This window comes from Leiobunum rupestre, chromosome 1 (genome assembly GCF_980474605.1).
Source record: "Leiobunum rupestre chromosome 1, qqLeiRupe1.1.hap1, whole genome shotgun sequence".
Lineage (NCBI taxonomy): Eukaryota > Metazoa > Arthropoda > Arachnida > Opiliones > Sclerosomatidae > Leiobunum > Leiobunum rupestre.
The window spans coordinates 69,771,783-69,796,314 of NC_143384.1; the positions used below are offsets into that span (position 1 = coordinate 69,771,783).

General features: G+C 36.8%; 1 protein-coding gene across 1 annotated transcript in view; it reads right to left on the minus strand.

Annotated features, from left to right (window-relative positions):
* The window catches only part of LOC149966214 (glutamate receptor ionotropic, NMDA 2B-like), a 111,818-nt gene that overhangs the window by 21,716 nt on the left and 65,570 nt on the right, over window positions 1-24,532 (minus strand). The window contains exons 7-9 of the mRNA XM_090167503.1: window positions 8,105-8,230; window positions 7,829-8,049; window positions 6,832-6,992 (exon numbers count right to left, since the gene is read on the minus strand). Coding sequence (XP_090023629.1) covers window positions 6,832-6,992; window positions 7,829-8,049; window positions 8,105-8,230 — 508 coding nt within the window. The remainder of the gene's footprint in view (window positions 1-6,831; window positions 6,993-7,828; window positions 8,050-8,104; window positions 8,231-24,532) is intronic.

The following is a 24,532-nucleotide window of genomic DNA, read 5'->3' on the forward strand; positions in this document are numbered from 1 at the left end:
TAGCGTTGATTGGATATTTTGTAAATTGGTCAATATCATAAATTACCGTAAGTTTAAACCATATTTTTACATGGGATATATAATTTAGGTTAAAGTTCATTAAATAGAGTGTAAGTTGTCTAAATATAATACTCCACAAAGGCTTTCTGACAAAGTTGCCATTTGGCTATTTGGAATTTTAGCATCCTTTGCCATTAATAGATGGCACAACACTCTCCATTAAAGTCGCTTTTTTCGAAGAATCGGAAAGATCCATGGCCGTCTCTAATAACAGGGGCCTTTTCATAATACAGGTGGCAGTGGTATAGCCGACAGTTGCTTTAAGTAACAAAACATGTCTTTATTAGCTCGTAGACTTGTCAAAGTGAGAGGCTGTGACGTAAGAGGCAACATATTCTATTTTTTACTTTATATTCATTTAATTTTATAGAAACATCTATTAAGAGCAGTGCTGCAACGCTATTTCATATAAAGAATATTAATTCTTTTTTATCGAAATAGCACCTCCATACCTTTTTGGTACTAAGGCTTAGAGAAAAAGCAGGAAAACGATTACTTAATATGTGAAATTTTGAAATTTTAAAAATATCTTGAAATAATTTAAAGCAACTTGTCGGCTCTATCATTGCCACCTGTATTATGAAAAGGCTCCTGTTATTAGAGATGGCCATGAATATATCCGATTCTTCGAAAAAAGCGACTTTAGTGGAGAGCGTGGTGCCATCTATTAATGAGAACGGAAGCTAAAATTCAAAGTAGCGAAACAATAACGTCGTCAGAGAGCCATTATAGAGTATTATATTTAGACCACTTTTACTCTACTTAGTGAACTTTAACCTAAATTATATATCCCATATAAAATATTTTGTAAACAATTACTATAATTGAAGTTATTGACAAATTTACAAACGAGCCAATCAACGCGAAGCATACTTTTATGTCCCGACTTTTGGGTCAAAATGTAGCTTCAGCATCTTGTTTTGATTTCGACGCTAGCGACATCTGTTGAAAAAAGAGCTACTTCACCTAGAGCCGACACTTGATTTAAGTTAGCTTAAAGTAAGAAAAACTATTTAAATCTAAATGTGAAATAATAACCATTATTTATTATTAGCTTTTAACGAAAACTAGAAAATTAATCACATTCATTACAAGCTAAGGAACCCTTCAATCGTGTCAAGTTATATTACCAAGCTTCGTACATTAGCCCTTAATATACTGGCCGTTCAATAGCGACCTTTTGATGGGTAAATACTTGAGTAAATACGAGCCACCAAAAGCTTTTTAAATAAAAAATAATATCCCCATTTATTAAAGAGGTTAAGAACGCGAGCTACGTCTGGAGTGGCCAACTTATACCAAGGCATTTCCTAAGCCTACCGCGTGTATAGGTAATAGACTTTAGGCTTAGGAAATGCCCTTGGAAAAGCCTGAAATATTCGACGTATTAGCTTTCGCTGAATATATATAGCGGGTATAAATATATAAAGTAAATACGCCCTAACCAGATAAGACAGGCCAAGGCCAGCCAAATTTCTCCCTTCGCTATCCAAACTAAAAAGTTGTTCTCTATGGGAAAAGGCGCAAAAAAAGAGATAATAACTGTCAAAGGCTTAAGCTTCCAAATCCTCGTGGCCTCTTTTTGCCTCCGAGATAAAAACCGTCTCGAAGAAACAAAGTTAGGCTTAAGTTTTTATAAGCCTTTAAATACGCCAAGGCTTAAGGGATGGTCTTTTGAGGGTTCATCTAAAAAAATTCATTCCCTCGATACCTTATGCCCTGATGCCTAATGTCACTGTTGATGTTGCTTAGGCAAAAGTAACCAAATGTCTCGCGAGAATAGCACGAGGTTTTGAAACACTAGGCGGATTCCTTGTAATGACAGCAATATTTCATAAAAGATTCGCTTAAAATAGCCCGACTCCCTACAAAAAAAGCAATATTTCTTGCAAAATTAGCCAGATTCCTTGGAATAACAGCAAAATGTTTCCCAGATTCCGGGCAATAACAACAATATTTCTTGCAAAAGTAGCACAACTCCTTACAATAAATGCAAATTTTTTGTAAAAATAACCAGATTCCTAACAAAAACATCAGTATTTCTTCCAAAAAGTCAGATTCCTAACCACAACATCAGTGTTTCTTCCGAAATAGCCAGATTCCTAACAACATCAGTATTTATGTCACAAATAGCTCAATTCCTTACAACTTCAGTATTTCTTTCAAAATAGCCAGATTCCTAACAACATCAGTATAATAGTATTTATGTCACAAATAGCCTGATACCTTAAAAAAAAACCATAAATATTTCTAGCTACGTGGCTCTATGTAAACTGCAACGGCTAATTTCATTTTAAAAGTAATAGAAACTGCGCTTTGGGTAAAAATGTAAACCATTTATAATCAATGAAATATATTTAATAATTTATAAGTGTAGTATCGTTTCACATCAGCTGTTAAACATATCTAGCGATTAAAATTGGATCGATATATGCGATTAAATTAGATTAAACTTAATGATTTAAATTAGATTAAACTTAATGATTTAAATTAGATTAAACTTAATGATTTAAATTAGATTAAATAATTTAAATTAGATTAAACTTAATGATTTAAATTAGATTAAATAATTTAAATTAGATTAAATGATTTAAATTAGATTAAATGATTTAAATTAGATTAAATGATTTAAATTAGATTAAATGATTTAAATTAGATTAAATGATTTAAATTAATTAGAAGTTTCATTTAAACAAGGAATACCTCTGCGGGTGGTGCCATACCAGAGTGAATGAGAGGTCAAGAATAATCAGGCCTCGGACAACCAATTTAGAAGGACTCGATCTGGTTCACATTATTGACGGGATACATTTAACACGTTGTTGACGGTGCCGGGTGCCGTAGCATTTTACGTCATCTAATTTATAACAGGTCCTTGATAGCCTGTAGTCATAACAATGAGAATTTATTTTTGGTTATTACGAAGGAATTTTTTGTAATTAGAAGTTTCATTTAAACAAGGAATACCTCTGCGTGTGATGCCATACCAGAGTGAATGAGAAAAATCATATCACCTCGGGCTAGAATCGAACCCACGACCTTTGGGTTACCGTCCCAACGCCACTACCATTGTAAAACTACACTTAGATTAGTTGATTTAAATTAGGTTATAATAAATTAAACTAAATTATATTAGATTAGATTGAAATTAGGTTAAATTAAATTAAACTAAATTATATTAGTTTAGATTAAATTAGATGAAATTAAATTAACCAATAAGATGAAATTATATTAACCAATAAGATGAAATTAAATTAATCAATAAGATTAAATTTAATTAATTAACTAAGATTAAATGAAATTAATTAAATTAGATTAAATCAAATTTATTAAATTAGATTAAATCAAATTTATTAAATTAGATTAAATCAAATTTATTAAATTATATTACTTTAAATTAATTTAATTAGATTCAATTAAGTCCCAGAATTTGGTAAGGTACGCCAAAATTAAATTCGAAGTTTTTTCCGCTAGAAGGATAATATGAAATTATTCTTGCTTACATAGTGCATCTCAGCACTCGATTCTGTTGAAACGTTTAGTGATGTACTAGCTTGTTCATTTGTAATACAGAAACGAGCTGAAAATTGTTCCTCGGTTAGTTTTGGCCGGTGTATCGGAAGTTTTTGTGTTTTGCTAAAATCTCTTTATTTTAATCGTAGTTGGGGAAAGTCCTCCAGTCCAATATTGATTGGATTTTCGTTTTCAGGCGACTAAGTACGGTGTCGAGGTTTATGGTTAGCTGATTTTTGTGTTACGAGTAAATTGGAAGCGAATGGGCGCTTTTCTTCGTAATTAAAAGGTCTTGTGGGTTGTAAATTTCGACCGCTGTTTCCTCGCAGCTGCTCAAACGTTTTTACTTTTGAAATAGGAACATTGTCTTCCAAAGCTACGTTCTGATGTTTCTTGGCAAGACGGATGGATCCTGATTTAGCTCTATCTAACCGAGACTTTCCCGCATATGGAATTCAGATGAATTTCATATTTGAATTAATTTTCTACTCGTTTGGTTTTGGACAAAAAATTCCGTTAGGACTATTACCTTTTTTTTGCGTCGACGCTCGCCGTCGTGGCGTTTAAGCGCTATTGAAATATAGATTTTATAATACAATATTTCTTTTTTCAAATTAAAACTGTGATATGTATTCTGGAATTTGTTTGAGCAAATTTGTTCAACAACAATTTAGTAATTGATTTGATAAATCTTAAACTTGTAGAAACCAAATTAAAACCATGCAATATGCCAATTTCTAAATCAATTCTTTTATCATTTTTTTGTTTTATTTTGTTATATGGTTAATAACTTTCAATTTCTTCCGAGCACATTTCTAAGTTATTTCTTAATCATTTTCTAAAAACCATTTAAAATTAGCGTTTAAAGTCACACTTTAACCATTATTCTCGATACTCGCCTAATGAATTCGGTTTTTATATAATATATTCCACTTTCTAAATGTAGAACAGCTCTAATTACTTTTTAATTTACTTAATTTAATTCATCCTAAGGGCGTGCGAGTTCTTACCCCATCTGGTGGGAGAGGCTAATACTAAACATTCAAAAGGTTTCATCTTAATAGACCTTACAATAAGCCTGCTTTGTTGTCGTCTGCGAAATGATGCTTCAGCAATGAATCTAAGGATGAAGCTCTCATCATTAATTTGAAAAACCAATCGGGACTTTGTGGTTCTGCGGGACTAGCAACGTTGGAAATTTGCTGTACAATTGGCGAGAAATAGATATAATTATTTTAAATATAAAAAACTAGAAGTATATAAGGATAGTTACTTATTTAAAACCATATTTTCCCTAATGAAGCATTTTGAAAAATCGTCGAATATCCTTAGCAGTAACGTAAAATGACTACCTCGAAATTGTCCGTAAAATGCTCAAGGGCAGATACGCCGAGTACTTATTTATTAATTATTTAATTATTATTTCTCAACGCAGAATACGTTATTCCGAGTTTTCAACTATTTACGCACCCCTGATCATAAATACATTCTGTTATGAATACATGGTGATGAAATTTGCATTTCAAAAGCACAATGTGGCTTGACCATATTGTTTTTCCTTATTTCATTTTACGATCGATGGGTAATTGCTAGTCCAGATCGTGGTTTCTTCTCGAACGACCAATTTTTATGGTTGCTTGTATTAATTTATTGGCTGAGCTTTTTTAGCCTTCGGAATTTGTGTAAGCCTTCTGTTTAAACTGTTTTTTTTTTCTCAGAATAAATAGCAGAGCTGAAACGCATTGAAACGCTGGATTAAAAAGCAATTTGATACTTGGAATTTGTTTTTCCGAAATCTATCTAGACAACGAAATTCTTATTAGCCGTTAATTGGAGGGATAATTTTATTCCGAAAATGTCAAGTTTAATTAACAACGGTCCTAAAAATCACTTAAAGGGTTTTGACACGAGCCTTCCATCAATTTTTTGGGGATTATGTCACGTGAAATCAACTTATTTCATAGATAAAGAGTTCATCAAGCTAGAAGTATTCGAATGTCGTTTTGCCGTTGAAGAATCCAACTCAACGCGCTGCTACGTCATCTCAATTGCAGCGTCCAAAACGCCATCTGTTGTAACTCCTGTTAAATATCCACTATTGAATTTCAATGGCGTAAATTAATATAAGCAAGCAGTTATGCCATAAAAATGAAGAAAAATATAGAAAATAAATAATTCTTAGATATAAACAAGTCAGTAGTAAGCGCTAATAGGATGTCCCTTTGCAAAACCTACTAAACCTCAATTTATTAAATTTGAGATATTTCAGTTTCTTTATTTTGATGAACATGTGTATTTCTCTCTATGAGTTTAGCGAGGAGTTTTGGCGATTCAAAATTGAAACCTGCCCTTGAAATGGATCAAGGGTTGTTGCAAAACGTCACATTTATTTCATTATTTTCAGCTATGGTAAAAACCCGCAACAGGCTGGAGTTCCTTTTAACAATGATACGACAGAACCACTAGTTTGCTTACACTAATTATTGCTTTTAAAACCGCTGCAAGTTTTTATAAAGATAGGAAAGCGGAGTACTAGAAAAAAAAACACTTTTAAGATTCAAGGTGGAGTGCAAAGTGGAAACCCCACCCGAAATGAAATTTTGAATACGCCCTAGCTCTTGGTGGTAAGAAGAAGACTAACTTACCCACCCTTGACAGTTTTAAAAGCGTGATTTCTCCCCTTGACCGTTTTGAACGCGTGACCTACCCCCCTTGACAACTTTGAATGCGTAACTTACCACCCTTGACAGTTTTTCATACGTGACTTACCTCCCTTAACAGCTTTAGAAGAGTGACTTACCCCCTTGACAGCTTTAAAAGCGTGGCTAGCCCTCTGACAGCTTTGAAAGCGTGACTTACCCCTTTGGCAGCTTTGAAAGCGTGACTTACCCCTTTCGACAGATTTAAAAGCGTGACTTACCCCTTTCGACAGCTTTAAAAGCGTGGCTAGCCCTCTGACAGCTTTGAAAGCGTGACTTACCCGCCTTGGCAGCTCTAAAAGTGTGATTTACCAACCTTGGCAGCTTTAAAAGCGTGACTTACCCCCTTGGCAGCTTTGAAAGCATGACTTACCCCTTTTGACAGCTTTAAAAGCGTGACTTACCCGCCTTGGCAGCTTCAAAAGCGTGACTTACCCGCCTTGCCAGCTTTAAAAGTGTGACTTACCCGCCTTGCCAGCTTTAAAAGTGTGACTTACCCGCCTTAACAGCTTTATAACCGTGTTTAACCCCCATTGCCAGCTTTGAAAGAGTGACTTACCCCCTCTTTACAGCTTTGATTCCCTCTTGGACGGTAGATCTGTTGAATTGCTTCATGTAGTCGTGCATCTCTTTCTTGTTCTGCTTCAAGACGGCCCACGTGTTGCCGTGAGGAATGGTGCCGAAGCGAAATGGTGGTCTGATGGAATGAGGGTTCGTCAACTGCTCACGGACATAAATTCATTATCACCTACGTTGGAAGGAAAAACTGATGCATCAACAGGGTTGTCTGATTTCAGTGACTTAAATCGAGATTTAAGGCAAGTGGCAATAGCCCTGGAAACGCGATGCTGAAGCTACCCTGGGTACTGAGATCAGGAGCTTTTATTGCTGAGATTTCGTAATAAATAAGACTTTTCAAAGTGTCTTTAATACGAGAAACATAATATAATTAAATATCCATTTAGTAAATTACAAAGTGTCTAATTATAATACTCTACTGCAATTTTCTGCTTTCTTTATTAATTTGTATTTTGTATTTCAGTACGAATTGCTACTGATCGATGGCACATAACTGGCTTTTTTTTCCTTTTTGATAGAACCGATAGTTGCTTTAAAGCCTTGATTTAAACCAACTATGTATTTATGAAAATGTTGGGTCTGTAGCCATACCAATTCAGAGCCGCAAACTAAACTAAGTACTTAAGTAGTTATTGAATTTAATTCAGATTAATTTAAATTTTAGTTACCGCTGGACGCACACTATTAAAAAATAATACAAAGAGGGATAAAATGTTTAAAAATTTATAAAATCAATAAAAATAATATTTAGTTAGGGACCCAAGGGTGCCCAACTTGCGAATTTAAAATATCGCCATTTTGAAGGTCAAATCATCTATTTGGGTTCGCTTAAGATAAGCTAATACCTATGGTACGACGATAGGTCTCAAATCGAAGCCCAATTATTAAAGGTATACGGGCTACAATCGAACATTTTTCTAAAAGAAATCGACAACCCTGCCGATTATAATCGAATGAAAAATATATCGGCCACTGACCAGTTTGTCATCAATCCCCGAGAGCTCGTGGTGTTCTTCCCTGGTGATCATAAAGGCCGCCAAGTTGGCAGTGTAGATGGCCAAGAACACCACGGCGAACATGGCCCAGACGTTGGCGACAAAGCGGGCCGTGTAACTCCTCGGGCAATCCACGTTGACGGCAGCCCCGAACAGGATGGCCCAGACCAGCCAGTAGGTGCGGAATAGAGAGAACTTGTGGGCTACAAGGGGACAGTTCTTAATCCGGGCCAATGGTTGCTTTAGACGCGTACTTACAACGTGGAGGTTTGAGCTTCATGTCGTAGCCGACTGGACTGACCCATTCGAAGAGGAATATCGTGAAAGCGGCTACTTGGATGCAGATTAGCAGGATCATCAGCCAGGACGTGGTGTCGAATGGTTCTGAGGAAGCAAGGAAAATTTTAAACGTAAACATTTGTGGAAATGTAACGGTAATAGTAAGTGCAGGGAGCGGTTGGCTCGCGGGGCATGAAGGGCTTTCCACCTCCCTCCTACGCATTGAAACCCGGCCATCTGAATTAAAAGGCAATAAAAGTCGCTAGATGACTTGGGCCTAAGGGTATTAGCCAAAAAAGTGTCAGAAAGGTAAATCGTTCAGTGGGAGCTTGTTGCACTGAGGGGAATGAACTGGGATAGTTGGGCGGGTTTAAGAGTGAGGTACGAGCTACGTCATCAAAATTTGAAATTTTCTCCACTCCAGCGCCGCCGAGTGAGGCGTTTTAGAACGTATGTCTACGGGTGAGGAAATCGAAGAGAGAAAATCGCGCCAAACCATAGACTAAATATAATCTAGGAGGACGTCCTCCCAGATATAATGTTGCTAGTACTATTCCAACTAGTAGGTTATGTAAGTCTATAATGAGACTAGTTCTCGCTAGATGTTTTAGCAGGCGCGAAGGTAAAATTGACGCACTTTTGGGTCTTATGTCGCTTTTGGTATTAGCCTAGCCTAGCTTATTATTAACTTCGATGGTGGATCAATTAAATTCATATTTTTCCGATTGATTTTTAGGGTTAAAAGTTCCTACTATTTTATTGCATAGGTCGGACTCTCGCTTTTTAGTGCACTCCTACCCCCCTTTAGCACCAACCCGAGTGATCAAGGTGGTGCTAAACACCGCACTGTGTAAACTTTGGAAAACAACTATAGCGATGTATCGCGGATGTAGCAGAATGTGAAATGGAGGTTTTAATCTTAATTTACTAAACACTTTACACTGACTTTAACTTAAAATATTGTGGTAAATGAAAGTAAAATAAATTACATTGTTTGAATGAAAATAATTTATTGACTACAAGCACACTGCGTTGTATCACAGAAGTTGATATTATTATTGTATCGAAAAGTGAAAATCAAAAGTTATAAAATTGTTTTTATGAGTTTCCACTCTGTTCAAAGAGACATCTAAAAATGGCTCTTTGAGCAAAGTGAAGTCCCCAAAGACATATAGAAATGGTTCTTTGACCAACGTGAAAAACCATAAAAACATTAAGAAAGGCACTTTGATCGAAGTGAAAGATCACAGAAACAACTAAAGTGAAAAACCATAAAAACATTAAGAAATTCACTTTGATCAAAGTGAAAGATCACAGAAACATCTAAAGTGAAAAACCATAAAAACATTAAGAAAGGCACTTTAATCAAAGTGAAAGATCACAGAAACATCTTAAGTGAAAAACCATAAAAACATTTAAAATTGGGTATTTGATCAAAGTGAAAACCACAAAATTGGATTTATAAAAATGGCTCTTTGACAAAATACGGACTGTGTTTCCAAGCCGGAGTGTTAATTATTTCGGAGCGATTTGCCTTGACCAACTGAATACAGTATTCTTTGAGCCACGTGGCGTCATACGTAATGGCCACTTCCAAATACTCCGTGACATTTTGGGGGGACAATTGGCAGCGCAGTATAAACATCTGGCAATGAAATTTCAACGATTCCAAACCCATCCTGGACGACGCAATTAATAAAGACTTGCACGTTGAGGCGATGGACGGTGTTCGTTTGGTATACATAAAAGATACCATGTCCATCAGAGTAGCTTGATCCATAAGATGAGTAAATTCGATAACTTCGATGTTCTTTTCAGCCGTGAACAGCTGAGCAAGAATGCTAGAGCAGGTGGCTAGGACGCATTTGTGACACGCCACTCTAAAATCACCGGTGACGCATTCGACGTCGGTCAGGACGCGTTTTTCAAACATTTCCAACATGGGTGTGAAGGAATAATTAGAAATTCCATACTCGGTGACGCAGCAATACATATTTAAGGCGCCGTTTTGTAGCAACTCCTGATTTATCCAGTTTTTGTAGGTTGTAAAGCAGAATTTGTTTTTGAGTTGCGTCATGGTTCCGCCCGCACCCTGTTGAAAAGCGACGGAGCCTTGCCGGCCTAAGATTTCCACAACGCAGCTGCAGAATCGGAAATCTATGTCACTGTTTTTCTTCACGATGACGGTGGTTTTCGTCTGACCGTTAACTCGTCGCGTAATTAGTTGCAGTGACCATCGCGGTTTTTCTTCGGGAAATTCGGGGCTCACGAAATGATTGCCCAATGATAGAAAAGTCTCCTCGAAATCGATAATGGTGAAGAATACTTTGATTTCGTGACTTAACGAATAGCCGGTTGACGTTTCAACGTTCCATGTCGCCATTTTAATTAATTAAATTCTAAAATTAGATAGCGAAGGCTTTATGTTAGTGTTACCGGATTAAGGTTGAACGACGCGCACTAAGTCACGATTGGCAGAACAAAAACAAATTCTTTAACTTCGGAAACATGCTGGTGCATACGTTCCACTGACGGCTTCGAAATTCCTAAGTGTCTGGATTTTTTAAGTTACGTTGTCAAAATGTGACTCTGCTAGGGGCTACTGCCATTGTCTTTATAACCTATATTGCTGCGTTGTGCCTTTTTTGTCGTGATTTTAGAACAATGAAATATTTAGGGTACAATAAAATGATGATAACTTTTGGTGTGTTATTTATAACGACTAAACTGCGTAACAAAATCGCGGCTCAAGAAAATTTATAAGTCTTCTATAATTTGTTCGTCCAAAATATATACAGAGTGGCGATATTTTGCTCGGTAACCTAAGGCGAGAGCTAAAACCCACTAAATAGCTAGTTCTTAATCGATTTTTTTCAACGTGGGATCAAATCTGCAGTTTGCCAAGTTACAAGTTACAAAGCGATTGGTGGCGTTGGTTAGTTTGTACGAATAAAGCATTCGATTGCTAACCTTTGTGATAAGCCAGGATACACGAAGAAGAAAAATTGATTGGACGATACCACAGATAAGTTAATAGGCTTATAAGAACGGAGTCCATAATTGCGATTTCTCCGTCGTGTACCCTGCTGTATGCTATACTAAAAGGCTATCATGATTAAAACTACTGGTTTTTAAAGGCTCGTGTGAACTACTTTAAAAACTGACATTGGAAACGTATTAAATTGCTAGTTTTAAACGCAGTATAGAAATTTTCGTGTAACCATAGCTTAAAACTATTTTTATTGAATTAGCCTTTACAGTTAACTTAGAGCTACGCAGCGGTAAACCCAAGAAGTTCTTAAATTCCTGGATTTTAGTCTGTTAATCGGACGATCAGTCAAAAATTGTTGCAAATTCAGCAGCTTATGAGTTTCTGGTGGCTCTATTAATCTGAGGTATCTCGTGGTAACGTAAAGCGCGTATTTATCGGCGCACTATTTCAGTCATTTCAATTGTTTACGTCCGCTACTCAAAACAATGTTACAAGGAATAAGCGATTCTACTTTACTTCCTTTTTTAAAAAAATCTAAATTTTGAAACGGCCCATTGTTATCGCCCGCCTTGGTTAAATGACCTTATCAGGTTCTCCGTATCGCTTAAACAAGAAAAGGAGTAATATTCTTCGCGCAAATATCCGCGTATTAAAGAGACCACAGAGGAGTAGCAAATAAAAATTGATGGTGTGAGCGTCTTCTCGCTTATTAAAATGATTCCGTGTTCGGAAGCTGGCCCGCTTATCGCCTAGTTTTAAGCCCGGAGTGAATTATTACCTGCCATATGCTAATTAACTTAAACGCCGCCGGTCGACTGAGCCGAAAGATAGTCGACACACTAGGTCCCTTCGCGGCGCCCTCTGCTGTTAATATCCCCAAAGTCTATTTCCACCGTGACGCTGTTAATTGAATTTTTAACGCGCCATCTATAGGGTTAATTTGGCCACTTTTACGTCCGATTTTTCTAGTTCACTGGCCACGCGTTTGTTTTTCGCGCCAGTTAGGAGAAATTAGGCCCGGACAAGGACCAATAAATCCTTACAGGAACTCGCCGTTTTCTGTAGGTGGAATTTGCTAAAAATTTACGGACATGGGGCTTTAAGGCCGAAATGATAAAATGGATGCCCGACGGCGAAACACTTGTGTTTGGACTATACTAAAGAAGAAAATACTACGACGGTTTTTGTAAGCCCCATCCTCATATACAACTATAAATAATTTTGAATCGGAAATTGTATTGTCCAAACATATGTGTTTCATCGTCGGTTATCTGGTTTTATCTTTCATTTTGAAATTGTATAATACATTTAGGCAGATATATAGAACTACTGAGTAATAGGGAAAAAAGAACAGATGACACTAGCGCCATCTGTTATAATATTTTGAATTTGGGGTAGAATTGCAGACCACCTTCGAATTTTAATGGATTAGGACGGAACATTTCAACTATAGGCTTCGTACGTAGTTTAAATTTTTGTCATAAGTATCGCCGCCTACCGACCGACTTCAAAATTGAATATAGGAAAGCTGTCTGCACGTTCAAAATTATCTCAAAAGTCGTCTGCTATTTCTTCACATTTTTAGTTGACGGATATTGAGGCAGATGGCGCTATATTTCCTAAGCTCGAAGCTATTGTACAGATATAATTTTCATTAAGTTGCATTTTTTATTCAATATAAAACTCAGCTAGTAGATCGCGACACTTTTGACCTATGGTAAAACATGTAATTATCCCAGGAAAACAAATTCTAGTTTAGCTAGTTCTCAAGTGGCGGCGCTGCGGTCAAGTATATAAATATTCTGTAATACAGGTAATTTGAAGTAAACAAGGATTTATCTTCCAAATATACGTCTATAACTTTATCCTTACGTGTGTCAGTTAGATAAAATATTTACATATCTGCATAGTTACGGAAAAATGACGTCATAGCCGAGAAGAAAATGCCTCTAGCGAGAAAAATAGGCAACTGCACGCACTAACTATGACGACGTGCGAAAAGCACATATAAAGACTTAATGGGTTAGACCCAAGTCCTGTCAGTATTTATTTAAGCTTCAGACACTTACGTGCAACATAATTATTAACTTATGTTAAAAGCAATTGCAATTTATTAAATATATTCACAAAGCCAAATTTGGTCTGAATAGATAGTTGGCGTATTCATTCTCGAAAGAGTTGTCTTTCTGGCATGATGCAATTTGGATGAGCCAGCTTTTAAATTCAACACAATGGGAATAATACCTTACTTAGAATAAGCCTAATCAGATAATCAGTCTTAAGCCTCGGCGGAATTCCGTATCGGCAAACACTGATCGTCTACTGTTTGCCCTATCTTGGTGACAAAATATTGTAACTAGGAAGTTTAGTTTTTAGAAAATTAAACTTGCACTGTTTGTATTTCTTTTAGAAATCATGTTGCGAGCAAATAACGCAAAACCGAAAATTACGAGCATAGTTAAAAATCATACAAATAAAGTCATTATCCTTAACAGAGAAATCAGGAAAAAGTTGGGGAATTTGAAAAGTGGCCTAAACATTCAGGAAAAAGTCGGGGAATTTAAAAAGTGGCCTAAAATTCAGAAAAAAGTCGGGGTATTTAAAAAGTGGCCTAAAAATTCAGGAAAAAGTCGGGGAATTTAAAAAGTGGCCTAAACATTCAGGGAAAGGTCAGGGAATTTTAAGAATTTGTAAAAAGTCAGGGAATTAAATTTTATCTTGACACTTTTTGGAAGTAATTTAAATCTAGATCTTTAACAAATTCTATGATTATCATTTATTTCCTTGAAAATTTGGCTGATTTTTTCAACATTGCCATAACCTTTTTACTAAAATAGAAGTCAATTTAAATTTATTAAGTAAAACATAAAATTACACTTATAGCCTTAAAAAGTCAAGGGAAATCTCATAAAATGACCAGGGGAAACCGGGAATAGTCAGGGAATTTGAATCTAAAAATTTTGGGGCCACCCTACTTAAGTATAAATACATTTTGGCTGAAATCATTAGACCGATACACATATGACAAGTAGAAAGATTATTTTTCAGAGACTCGACGTGAAGTAGCTCTTATTTCAACAGATGTCGCTAGCGTCGAAATCAAAACAAGATGCTTAAGTTACATTTTGACCCAAAAAGCGGGACATAAAAGTAACCCTCGCGTTGGGAAATTAAAGTAATTTTTAACAATATATTTTTATGGGATATATAATTTAGGTTAAAGTTCCCTAAGTAGAGTAAAAGTGGTCTAAATATAATACTCTCTGACGACGTTATTGTTTCGCTATTTTGAATTTTAGCTTCCGTTCCCATTAATAGATGGCACTACGCTCTCCAGTAAAGTCTTTTTTTGGAAGATTCGGATAGATTTATTGCCATCTCTAATAACAATGGCCTTATCTCAATGCAGGTGGAAATGATAGAGCGGACATCCGAAATCTCACCAGATGGCGCCCAAAGAGAGATTCAGAAAAATATTTAAATATCTAAAAATCGCCAAGAAAATTGTTTTTTTTTAATGTTTTTTCTACCGACTTTTTCCTAAGTTGAACTTTTTTCATAATACATGACATAAAATTGTGTTAGTAGGCATTATTTTGTAAAAAATAGGTGAAGATGTAGTACAAATAAAAACATCAAAAATGACCTTTTTTTAAACAAGGTTATACAATTTGCTAATGTTTATTTATCGCACGCGATAGGTGTTTTTATGAATTAACGTGGCCTTCTTGTTAAAATGTAGATACTACGTCGCAACTTTAACTTTAGTAATATTACGAGCGCGCGCTTAGGGAGCGAGAAACCTCTGATTTTCACGTGCGCGAGCAAACCGTGCGTGTCAAAACTATTCTAATATAGCAGGAATCCATACCTCTACTTGGAATGCTGATCCTGGCGTATCGCGTATGATAAGATCACTCTGACAGCATTGGCCCCGCCTACGAAAGAAAAATTCCGCTCTACTCGCGCTCCATTCTCACGTTGTTGTTTGTTAAGTTGGGTGTAGGACTTTTCGTCGCGGGACAGTTCGGCCCAGGTCATTTTGTCCCCGGACATTTTGTCTCTTAGGATATTTCGTCCCCGGACTGTTTGTCTCTTAGGATATTTCGTCCCCGGACTATTTGTCTCTTAGGACATTTCGTCCCCGGACTATTTGTCTCTTAGGATATTTCGTCCCCGGACTATTTGTCTCTTAGGATATTTCGTCCCCGGAAAAGTTTCGTCCCCATTGAAAAAAAAACTGAAACGATGAAATAAACTTTAAACACTTTATTAAAACTCAAATTCAAGCAATCTTTGTCTTTGTATTTAAAATTTGTACAAGTAGGAGACTAATTTCAAAAATTCTAACGGATGTTTTTTGTCATAATTTTAAACGGCATTGCGAAGTCTCTTATTTAAATCAATATATTTCGGTTTTTTTCGAGAGTTGTTTTCACCCACGGCACTTTGTATTATTTTTAATTCGGTAAGTCCCTGTTCTCGTACAATGGAGTTCAAAAGTTTCCAAAGTTTAGGGTGACAACTTTCTACGTTGGATTGAAAGCCACGGTGCCAGGACTCAACATGCGTCCCAGGTACGTGTCCTCGTAGTAAGAGGCAATGCACAGCTGAATTCACCACGGCGTGTATCGAGTATAATTGATAATATATGACCGGCGCCACTTTAAAGGTCCCATAGATAAACTAGCAATCTCAGGTTCCTCTTTGTTGCAAATACTAAACGTCCGGGGGAAAAAGACGGAAGGTCCGGAGACGAATTTTCCGGGGACGAAATGTCCTTGAAGACAAAAAGTCCGGGGACAAAATACCCGGGGACGAAATGTCCCGCGACGAAATGTCCGGCACCGTGTTAAGTTAACATAGTGACGTCAAAAAACCGCCAGCCACATCGAGACGAGAATTTGCCGCGATAAGCATTCCAAGTTGAGGTATGGATTCCTGCCTCTGATCTTTTGAACCCATTGTCTAGGTATATTTTACAAAGCAAATAAATAAACCACACAGCGCCATCTATTAGGATATTTTGTTTTTGGTGGCATAAAGCCCACAATGGAAAAAATAAACAAAACCAACATTTGTGCATACAAGAAGAAGTTTGGCAAGCGAATCTGAATTTATAAAAAAAACTATTAGCGAATCGATCTGTAATATCGCAAACAGTCGAGTTACCACATAATCGCCCGCAGCTGCCGTATTGTGATCCGTATCGATTCGTTTGAATCGTTTAAGCACGCGCTATGCGCTATTGATAGATTCAGTCTCTATTTGTTAGCCTTGGAAGATCCCCCGATAGAGCAACGGTTAAGCCGTAATCAGGTTATTAGTCGCTGCCGCCCTCTAGCGAGAGCTTAAATTGATTCTTGTTCGGTTGTTTTGGTAATTACGTTCCGTTGACGCGCGTAGACTCATTGGCCCGGTCTGCAGTAGGTCTCGTTCCTATTCAGAAAATCCTTGAAACACCTTCGGGGATTATTGTATGTTCCTCAGTATCTTCAATACTTCATTGTGTTAGCCCGTCTGAATGGATACCATTAAAGAGAGTTAGAGTTTAAGATTATTATCCTAGGCTGAGTGTTGAGAATTGTACGTTTGTCGAACGAATTAGTAGACTAATATTTGCTACGCTATTGGATAAAATTGGCATGACGTCAATTGTATCTAGCACGTTTCTTGAGTTTGATTGACTCTATAAATGTTCTTATTTCTGACGCACGTAGCCTTAGTATCTACGTTGGAAATAATTAATTGAAATAACGAATTGCAATACACCAAATCCCTTATCGATACGTGAACCATACAGTTTAAATTGTCTGGGATGTCATAATTTACAGAAATATATTTAAATATAATACGATAATACCATTGGCCTTTCCCTATCATTTTACTTTTCATATCTGCACTGTCTCCTATTTTATCGGTGCATCTCCTTATAGCACCTTCTATAGAAATTAATTCCGTTTTTAAAAGTGCGCGTGACTTAATTTATTGCATCACTGAGGTCACAGATGCTAGTTAATTTGGCGGGCTCGAATGTAAATAAGATTTAATTCGTGTCGCTAATGTACTCATTTAGACTACAGCAGCGCCAACCGTGAAATAATTATTCCCTGATAGAAATGCTTCTTTCATACAGATGGGGTAAAGATAGTTTCATCCACTGGTATTTAAAACCATGATACGGTTATCAGAGCCCTCTATTTCTTAATATTTAGTATTTTTTCATCGTTCAATGCGACGTAACTGGTCCTTGAAATTTAGCTTTTTAATTTCTAGGGTGTAGCCTACCGTTGCCATACGTAATCATGATCTAGGCAATTTGGCGGTTTCAGTAAAATATATTTTGTTTGGCTTCTTCTACGCGATACATTCAAGATTTCGCGTTTTCGGGTCAATTGAAAGCGGAAGTTTGTCTGCTAAAATTCACATTTTCTATTTGGAATAACTTATAAAATAATTAATATTTTAATATGAAATTTCGACAGTGTTGACAACTATACATACTCTAATAAAATATTAAATATAAATTTTTGGGTGCAGGTAGACTTTACGATGGACGAATGGTCGTCCTTTTAAAGGCCGACTACGTAAATCTTCGGTTTACTCTGTCTTTCACTGGAAGTAGGCTGACTGCATGGCACACGTGTATTGCCGTAAGCCTACTTCCAGTGAAAGACAGAGTAAACCGAAGATTTATGTAGCCGGCCTTTAAATCTGTTTTTGTGTAAGCAAGTTTTCATCCATTGAACGGATATAAACGGTTTCGAAAACTAAAATTTAAAGATTTTGGTGTCAAGAGTATTTATCGTATGCCTATTAAATTAGTTGACACCGAAAATTTTAAAAATTGGATCTTTCGAACCCGTTTTAAAACATTTCTAGTGTCTAGTGTAAACGCGGCTTAAGTAGTTTACTCTGGTGCCAAAAGTGTAAATATTTTTGCTATTATTATATTTATTCGCTTGCTTAATTTACTCTACTTACACTAGAGTGTAAACTATCGGTAGAAAGCGTAAAATATAAATGCGTTTTGTTTAGAACACAAACTAAGTAGGCCAAGGATCCCGTACACTCTGAACCGAAAAAAAATCTCGAAATCAACTTGAAAATTCCAAAATCTGGTCGAAGTAGAATAATAAACAAACCCAGTATTAATTCAGGTGGCCGAGTTAATTGCGTAGGGGGGTAGTGGCAAGCTCTCCACTCCACACGAGCCAACAGTTCCCTACACTTACTATTACCGTTAACCTCTACAAGTTTTATGGATAGGGTTCATTCTTGGCTTCTTTTAAAACATGAAGAGCTTAGCGTTTCATTGAATATCCGTGTACGCAGGAATCCATACCTCTACTAGGAATGCTAATCGTGGCAGATTTCCGTCTCTATGTGGCTGACGGTTTTTTGACGTCACTATATGTTAACTTAACAAACAACAACGTGAGAGGGGAGCACGCGCCAAGTTAATTTTTTATCTCGTAGGCGGGGCCAAAGCCGTCAGAGGAGTGGCGTAGTGAGGGGCCCCCAGAACCCGAAATTGCGGGTGGGCCGTGCCCGAAAAGGGGTATTTTGAAATTTTATCTACTAATCTTAGAAGCAAAATTCAGCCCCGCTGGACCGGCTTTCTTTCCAAGCGAAGCGTGTTAGATCGGAGCTGATTTCTCCCTTTGGTTTTGATTTCTATCTCCCAGCTTTTTCTTTCGGACACAGCCTATTTTGCAGGGCTACCCTCAACTTCTAAAAACATTCCGCGGCCTGGAAGTCTTTGGCTTTTATTTTTAAATTACTGTCTATAGCTCACATAGTGCGCGCGTTCTATAAATAATCATTGAAGGGCAGAAGGGACAGAACTGTCTGAATCCACTATTACTTCAAAGTTTAAGTCAAGAAGAGGAGCAGAAAACGAAAAACTCGCAAACAGAAAGATGAAAACGTTAAACAAGAACTGCAAAAAATCCCAAAACTAACGACGTTTTTCTCTAAAAATTGGCTTTAAGGACACAACGGTTAGTGAACCCCTCATAGAAGTTGATTCGGCCCATTCGGATGTATCTATACAATCTGAGGAAACCGAACCAGTAATCGTGGGGGCTGACGAAACGGGAAACCAATCATGGCCTAACAGTGGATTGTGAACATTCTAATTTTTGAAGTCCCACTTTAGGTGGCCTGTCGTCGTCGGTTGCAGGCGGGCCCAAAATCTGACGCTACGCCACTGCGTCAGATTGATCTTACCATACGTGATATGGCAGGATAGGCATTCCAAGTAGAGGTATGGATTCCTGGTGTACGTTATTGTCGCCAACTGGAGTGATATGTTCTTGCTCTAAGCTACTTTGTTACACGAAATTGCTTTTGAAATAAGTGCAGTTTCTTGTCCAATTGAGGTAACTCCCATTGAATTAAATTTCGAGAACTGTCGCGATGGCGCTGGCAAATGCAATCCTCAATTCTGGTAAAGTAATACAGGATTTACGGCGAATACAAGGCCATACGCGGTGTGGAACTTGTCCCTCTTAGGGACTAATCAAACTGATGAGCTTGATTGGCCGTTTCTAGTTGGCTTCGAGATGAGCTGGACACTTAGCGGACTAAGGATGTAGACCCGAACGCGATTGTCTACTAATGAATGTCCTCGCCGATGTTGTTCGAAGCCCTGAGTTATGGAGAATAAACTAGCCGTGTCGAGCGCCACCTAGATCGTGTACCGTGTACTATATTGTGACCGACCAAGATTGTATTGGGGTTAACAGAGAATATATTAGTTTCATGATTTCCGGGAGATATGCTCCGCCTAGAAACTAGCGCCGCCGATCCAACGCCGCCGTCACCCCGAAACGCCTCCGCCGAGGCCGCCGCCACCGATAAATTTGTTCCCGCCGCCGAAATTTTGCCTTTTCTTTCGTCAGTTTTTTTTTTGAGTTTTCAAAGGGGGGCACAGTGTTTTCAAATCGACTTTTTGCGGCCAAAATTAAATACTGATAAAATGTAACATAACATTATATATTCTTATGTGATTTTATGCGTAGAATCTGAAAACATTTATCATTTTTTTCTAAGTGACACCAGGAGGTCAAACGTTTTCTTTACGGAACCTTTCGGGATTTTTTAGCGCAATTTATGTTTCGGGTGGTCATAGAAGTTACTTGAAAGTTTGGTAAGTCTATAATAAATACAACCGCTGAAAATTGAATATAAAGGTTCAAATTTCATCAAAATATGGCATTTTCAAATGGCTTTTTGGTAAAAGAGTGCAAGTGATTGCAAGTAATTGTACAAATATCTCGTGGTTAATTTGGTGTAGAATACAATGCAAAAACTATGAGTGGTAAACGTCGTCAAGGTGTGTAGATACAGCAACTTTTATAACATACAAAAAATCATATTTTCATCGGGAGTTTTATCGTGTCTTTGATCATCTTGTTTTCTTTGAAACTACTACAAAACGTACCACAGGAGGATAACATATAACTTTTCCCACCATCTGTTCTTATCTGTCGGTTTATTTAAAACATTATATACGAACATATTAAAAAATAATTGCTGTAAATAGTTGGCGGGATTTCGAACTTGGACGGCTTACGTTTACATTTTTATTCGAGTAAATTACGTATATTTAAAAAAGATTTTGGTGACAATTTATAACAATATTGAAGATTAGAGCCCTTTGAAGCCATTTTTTTTTAAATAATTAAGATATACATGTAGTAATCCAATAGCGTTTCAATTGGAAATATAAATTTTACTTAGCTTTACGCTGTGTTGACTGATACTGTACTGAAAAAAGGTGTGCGACCAGAAGTTAATGAATAATTGTGCCCTGAAAAACTTTGAACGTATCATATATACGCCGCAAAGTACGCAAATTGAACAACGTTGTTACGTGTATACAAGTGTTGAAAGCGTAACATACAGAAAAAAAATTATTAGATGATAGTGTCGTAAAAGTTGACTGAAAAGTGATTTGAAACCTCGATATAAAATGTCTGTTTTTCAATAATTAAAGGCAAAAATTAAAATCTAATTCCTTTTAAACCTACTTAAATATATATTTATCAAAATAAAACTGATATATCTGAAACATTCACTAGTTCAGCCGGTCTAGTCTGTTTTAACCGTTAGGTTTTCATCAATTATTAGAGCAAATGCCTCTGGCGGTGTATATCTACGTATATTGTTTATTTCTTTAAAGTTATTGAGTATCTGTGGTTCCCTTTTTGGACTTTTAAGGGCTTCTTTTAAAAGATTCGACAATGTGTTTTGTCCAGCTCGCATAGTACACAACTGGACAGTCTTCAAAACTTTCGGCAAAGGTTGCTAAGTCAAGCTACTCGATAGAGCTGCCACATGTCTTATCTTTGATCACGAACTCATCAGTTGCCAATCTATAGTTGGCCTTCCTAAACCATTCTTGTTGGGCGGGTTATCGCTATCTGGTGTAGTTTTGAGTCTTTGAATGGTGAAAGGAGTATCCAACCAAGTAGCATGCTTCTTGAAAAATCGGGTTCTAACACGCCAGCAGCTTTCGTATTTCGAGTTCGTGTTTCTTTATGAAAATTCGCCTGTTAGTTGGTAAGATTCATTATTTTATTAGTGTGTCTTCTCACTTCCAAAACTACAGCTAGCTTCGGCGTCCGAGATCGATTTAACCAGATCTTGATGAATGTTTGCCATTACAAGTTAAGAAATTTTGTCCAAAACAACCAAAGAAACCGGTAGCCCAAATGTCTTAAAATTGGCATCCGCTACGCAGTTGCATCTTAACTTTTTAAGAAAGGGAATAATATAATACAACTAGTGTGAAGACACTGAAAGGTAGTTCTGGACTGACGTCACAACGGCGTAAATTTCTAAATCGACCCGTTTACGTTTGAATGAATAAGTGTAGCTGCGCGTCTGAACGTAATCCGGATAAATCGAACTTACAAGTTAGTGCAGGATATTTCAAAGAAGATAATAATGTATATTAATATAATATACTATCAAAATGACTTAAATTGAGCCCTACGCCTAATTATATTCATAATATTTGCGCATATCCGAAGGTTTAAATCAACACTTCACCTATTCTTTATTTGGCCTGCTGGAATCGCGAAGAGGAAGTTATGAATGGAATATCTTAATTTTAGTTTAAAAATGGCTTCAAAGGGCTCTAATCTTCAATATTGTTTTAATTGTCACCAAAATCTTTTTTAAATATACGTAATTTACTCGAATTAAATTAAAAATGTAAACGTAAGCCGTCCAAGTTCGAAATCCCACCAACTATTTACAGCAATTATTTTTTAATATGTTCGTATATAATGTTTTAAATAAACCGACAGATAAGAACAGATGGTGGGAAAAGTTATACGTTATCCTCCTGTGGTACGTTTTGTAGAAGTTTCAAAGAAAACAAAATGATCAAAGACACGATAAAACTCCCGATGAAAATATGATTTTTTGGATGTTATAAAAGTTGCTGTATCTACACACCTTGACGACGTTTACCACTCATAGTTTTTGCATTGTATTCTACACCAAATTATCCACAGGATATTTGTACAATTACTTGCAACCACTTGCACTCTTTTACAAAAAAGACATTTGAAAATGCCATATTTTGATGAAATTTTAACCTTTATATTCAATTTTCAGCGGTTGTATTTATTATAGACTTACCAAACTTTCAAGTAACGTCTATGACCACCCGAAACATAAATTGCGCTAACAAATCCCGAAAAATCCGTAAAGAAAACGTTTGGCCTCCTGGTGTCACTTAGAAAAAAATGATAAATGTTTTCAGATTCTACGCACAAAATCACATAAGAATATATAATGTTATGTTACATTTTATCAGTATTTAATTTTGCCCGCAAAAAGTCGATTTGAAAACACTTTGGGGGGAGATATTTTCCCCCTAATGCCGCCGAAAAAAAAACAAATCCGCCGAGGATTTTTGAAAAATTGGCGAGCCCGTCGCCGCCGGGTATTTTTCGCCAAACGCCGCCGCCGACCCAAATTAAATCGGCGCTATGCTCTAGCTCCGCCTACATGGAGAGAGATTACGTGAAGAAAGGCGTGGTTTATCTACCAGGAATCACGACACGAGCCGGGAACTGTCCACATATTATCAGTTCACCTGAACTCATGATAAAATACGCGAAAAAGTTGATTAGTCCATAATTAAAAGGGATAATATAGCTAAATCTTAAACAAATTTGAAAATAAAAAACTTACTAATAACTCGTACCAATAGGTCTTCGAGCAAACAAAAAACGCGAATCTCGGATCAAATAGATCTTCGAGTAATAAACTACATAAAAACTAAATAAAATAGCCAGAAATTCCAACGGTAGACCGGTTTCGTTCTATTTGGAACTCATCAGTACCGTGCGGGAAATCTGGCTGGTGACTGTTATATCTAGATGAGAAACTAAACCTAAACATTAAAAATTTCAAGACGCGTTGCATAGCAACGGAAAGCCGAAAAGGGGGTGGAGAATAGTATATACGATAAGTTAAGTTTTTGAGGAGTGAAATAAATAAGTTGGCCTAAGGGTAATCTATAATATCTGGATAATAAAGTCAGTTTGTACTCTAATAAATGTAAAAACAATACCATCACTCTTCGGACTATATTTATCCACGCCTCGAAAAGAAGCTGCCCCGTTAGCATTAATGTTTCATGCGCTTCCATAGGGCCTTCCACTCTATGTCTGTGGGTTACTCTATGGTACCCTATGTCGCTATGTTTCTATCCCTATTTATAAGCAGCCCAAAGTCAAGGTTGCTAGAGACGCGAATCTGGTGTGCTCGCGCAGCCCTTTTCAAAGCCTTCAAATAAGAGAGGAGATGAAAGTGACAGGGTCTGACGATGACGTTACTAAAACATTCGATTAGCGCCTCAGGCGTTATAAAGAATGCTAATAAATATATCAAAAATACATTTCTTGTTTACGGCAAAAGTCAGAGCAAATATAGTCCGAGGACATACAACTTCTTAAAATCGGGACGTCGGTGACAGACCCTTGAAACGTAAAGGCAAACAAATTTACCATTTCAAATCAAGCGTGAGCACCCCTTGGCCCAAAGTAACCTCTGAAGTTGACAGGTATCATTAAAATGTACGGATCGCTACTCGGTCTATATATACTCTGAGTCAAACGAAACTTTAAAATAAAGTAAAATAAGCCACAGCAACCAGTACAATTAGCACGCATGTTTAGTCTTTCGTCGTGCCATCAGTGACCTGCAGAGGATGACCCACCCTTCAAAGGTGACTATTCCTTCACTTTTAAAGTCGACTTAGCGAGAGGCTAATAAGATTAATTTTTCGCGCGTAGGATTTTTTAATGAGACCGTTAAATTGCTCATTAAATTTGGATTAAAATAAATTCTTTGTAAAATCCGAGAACAATGTTCCACACACACTCTTA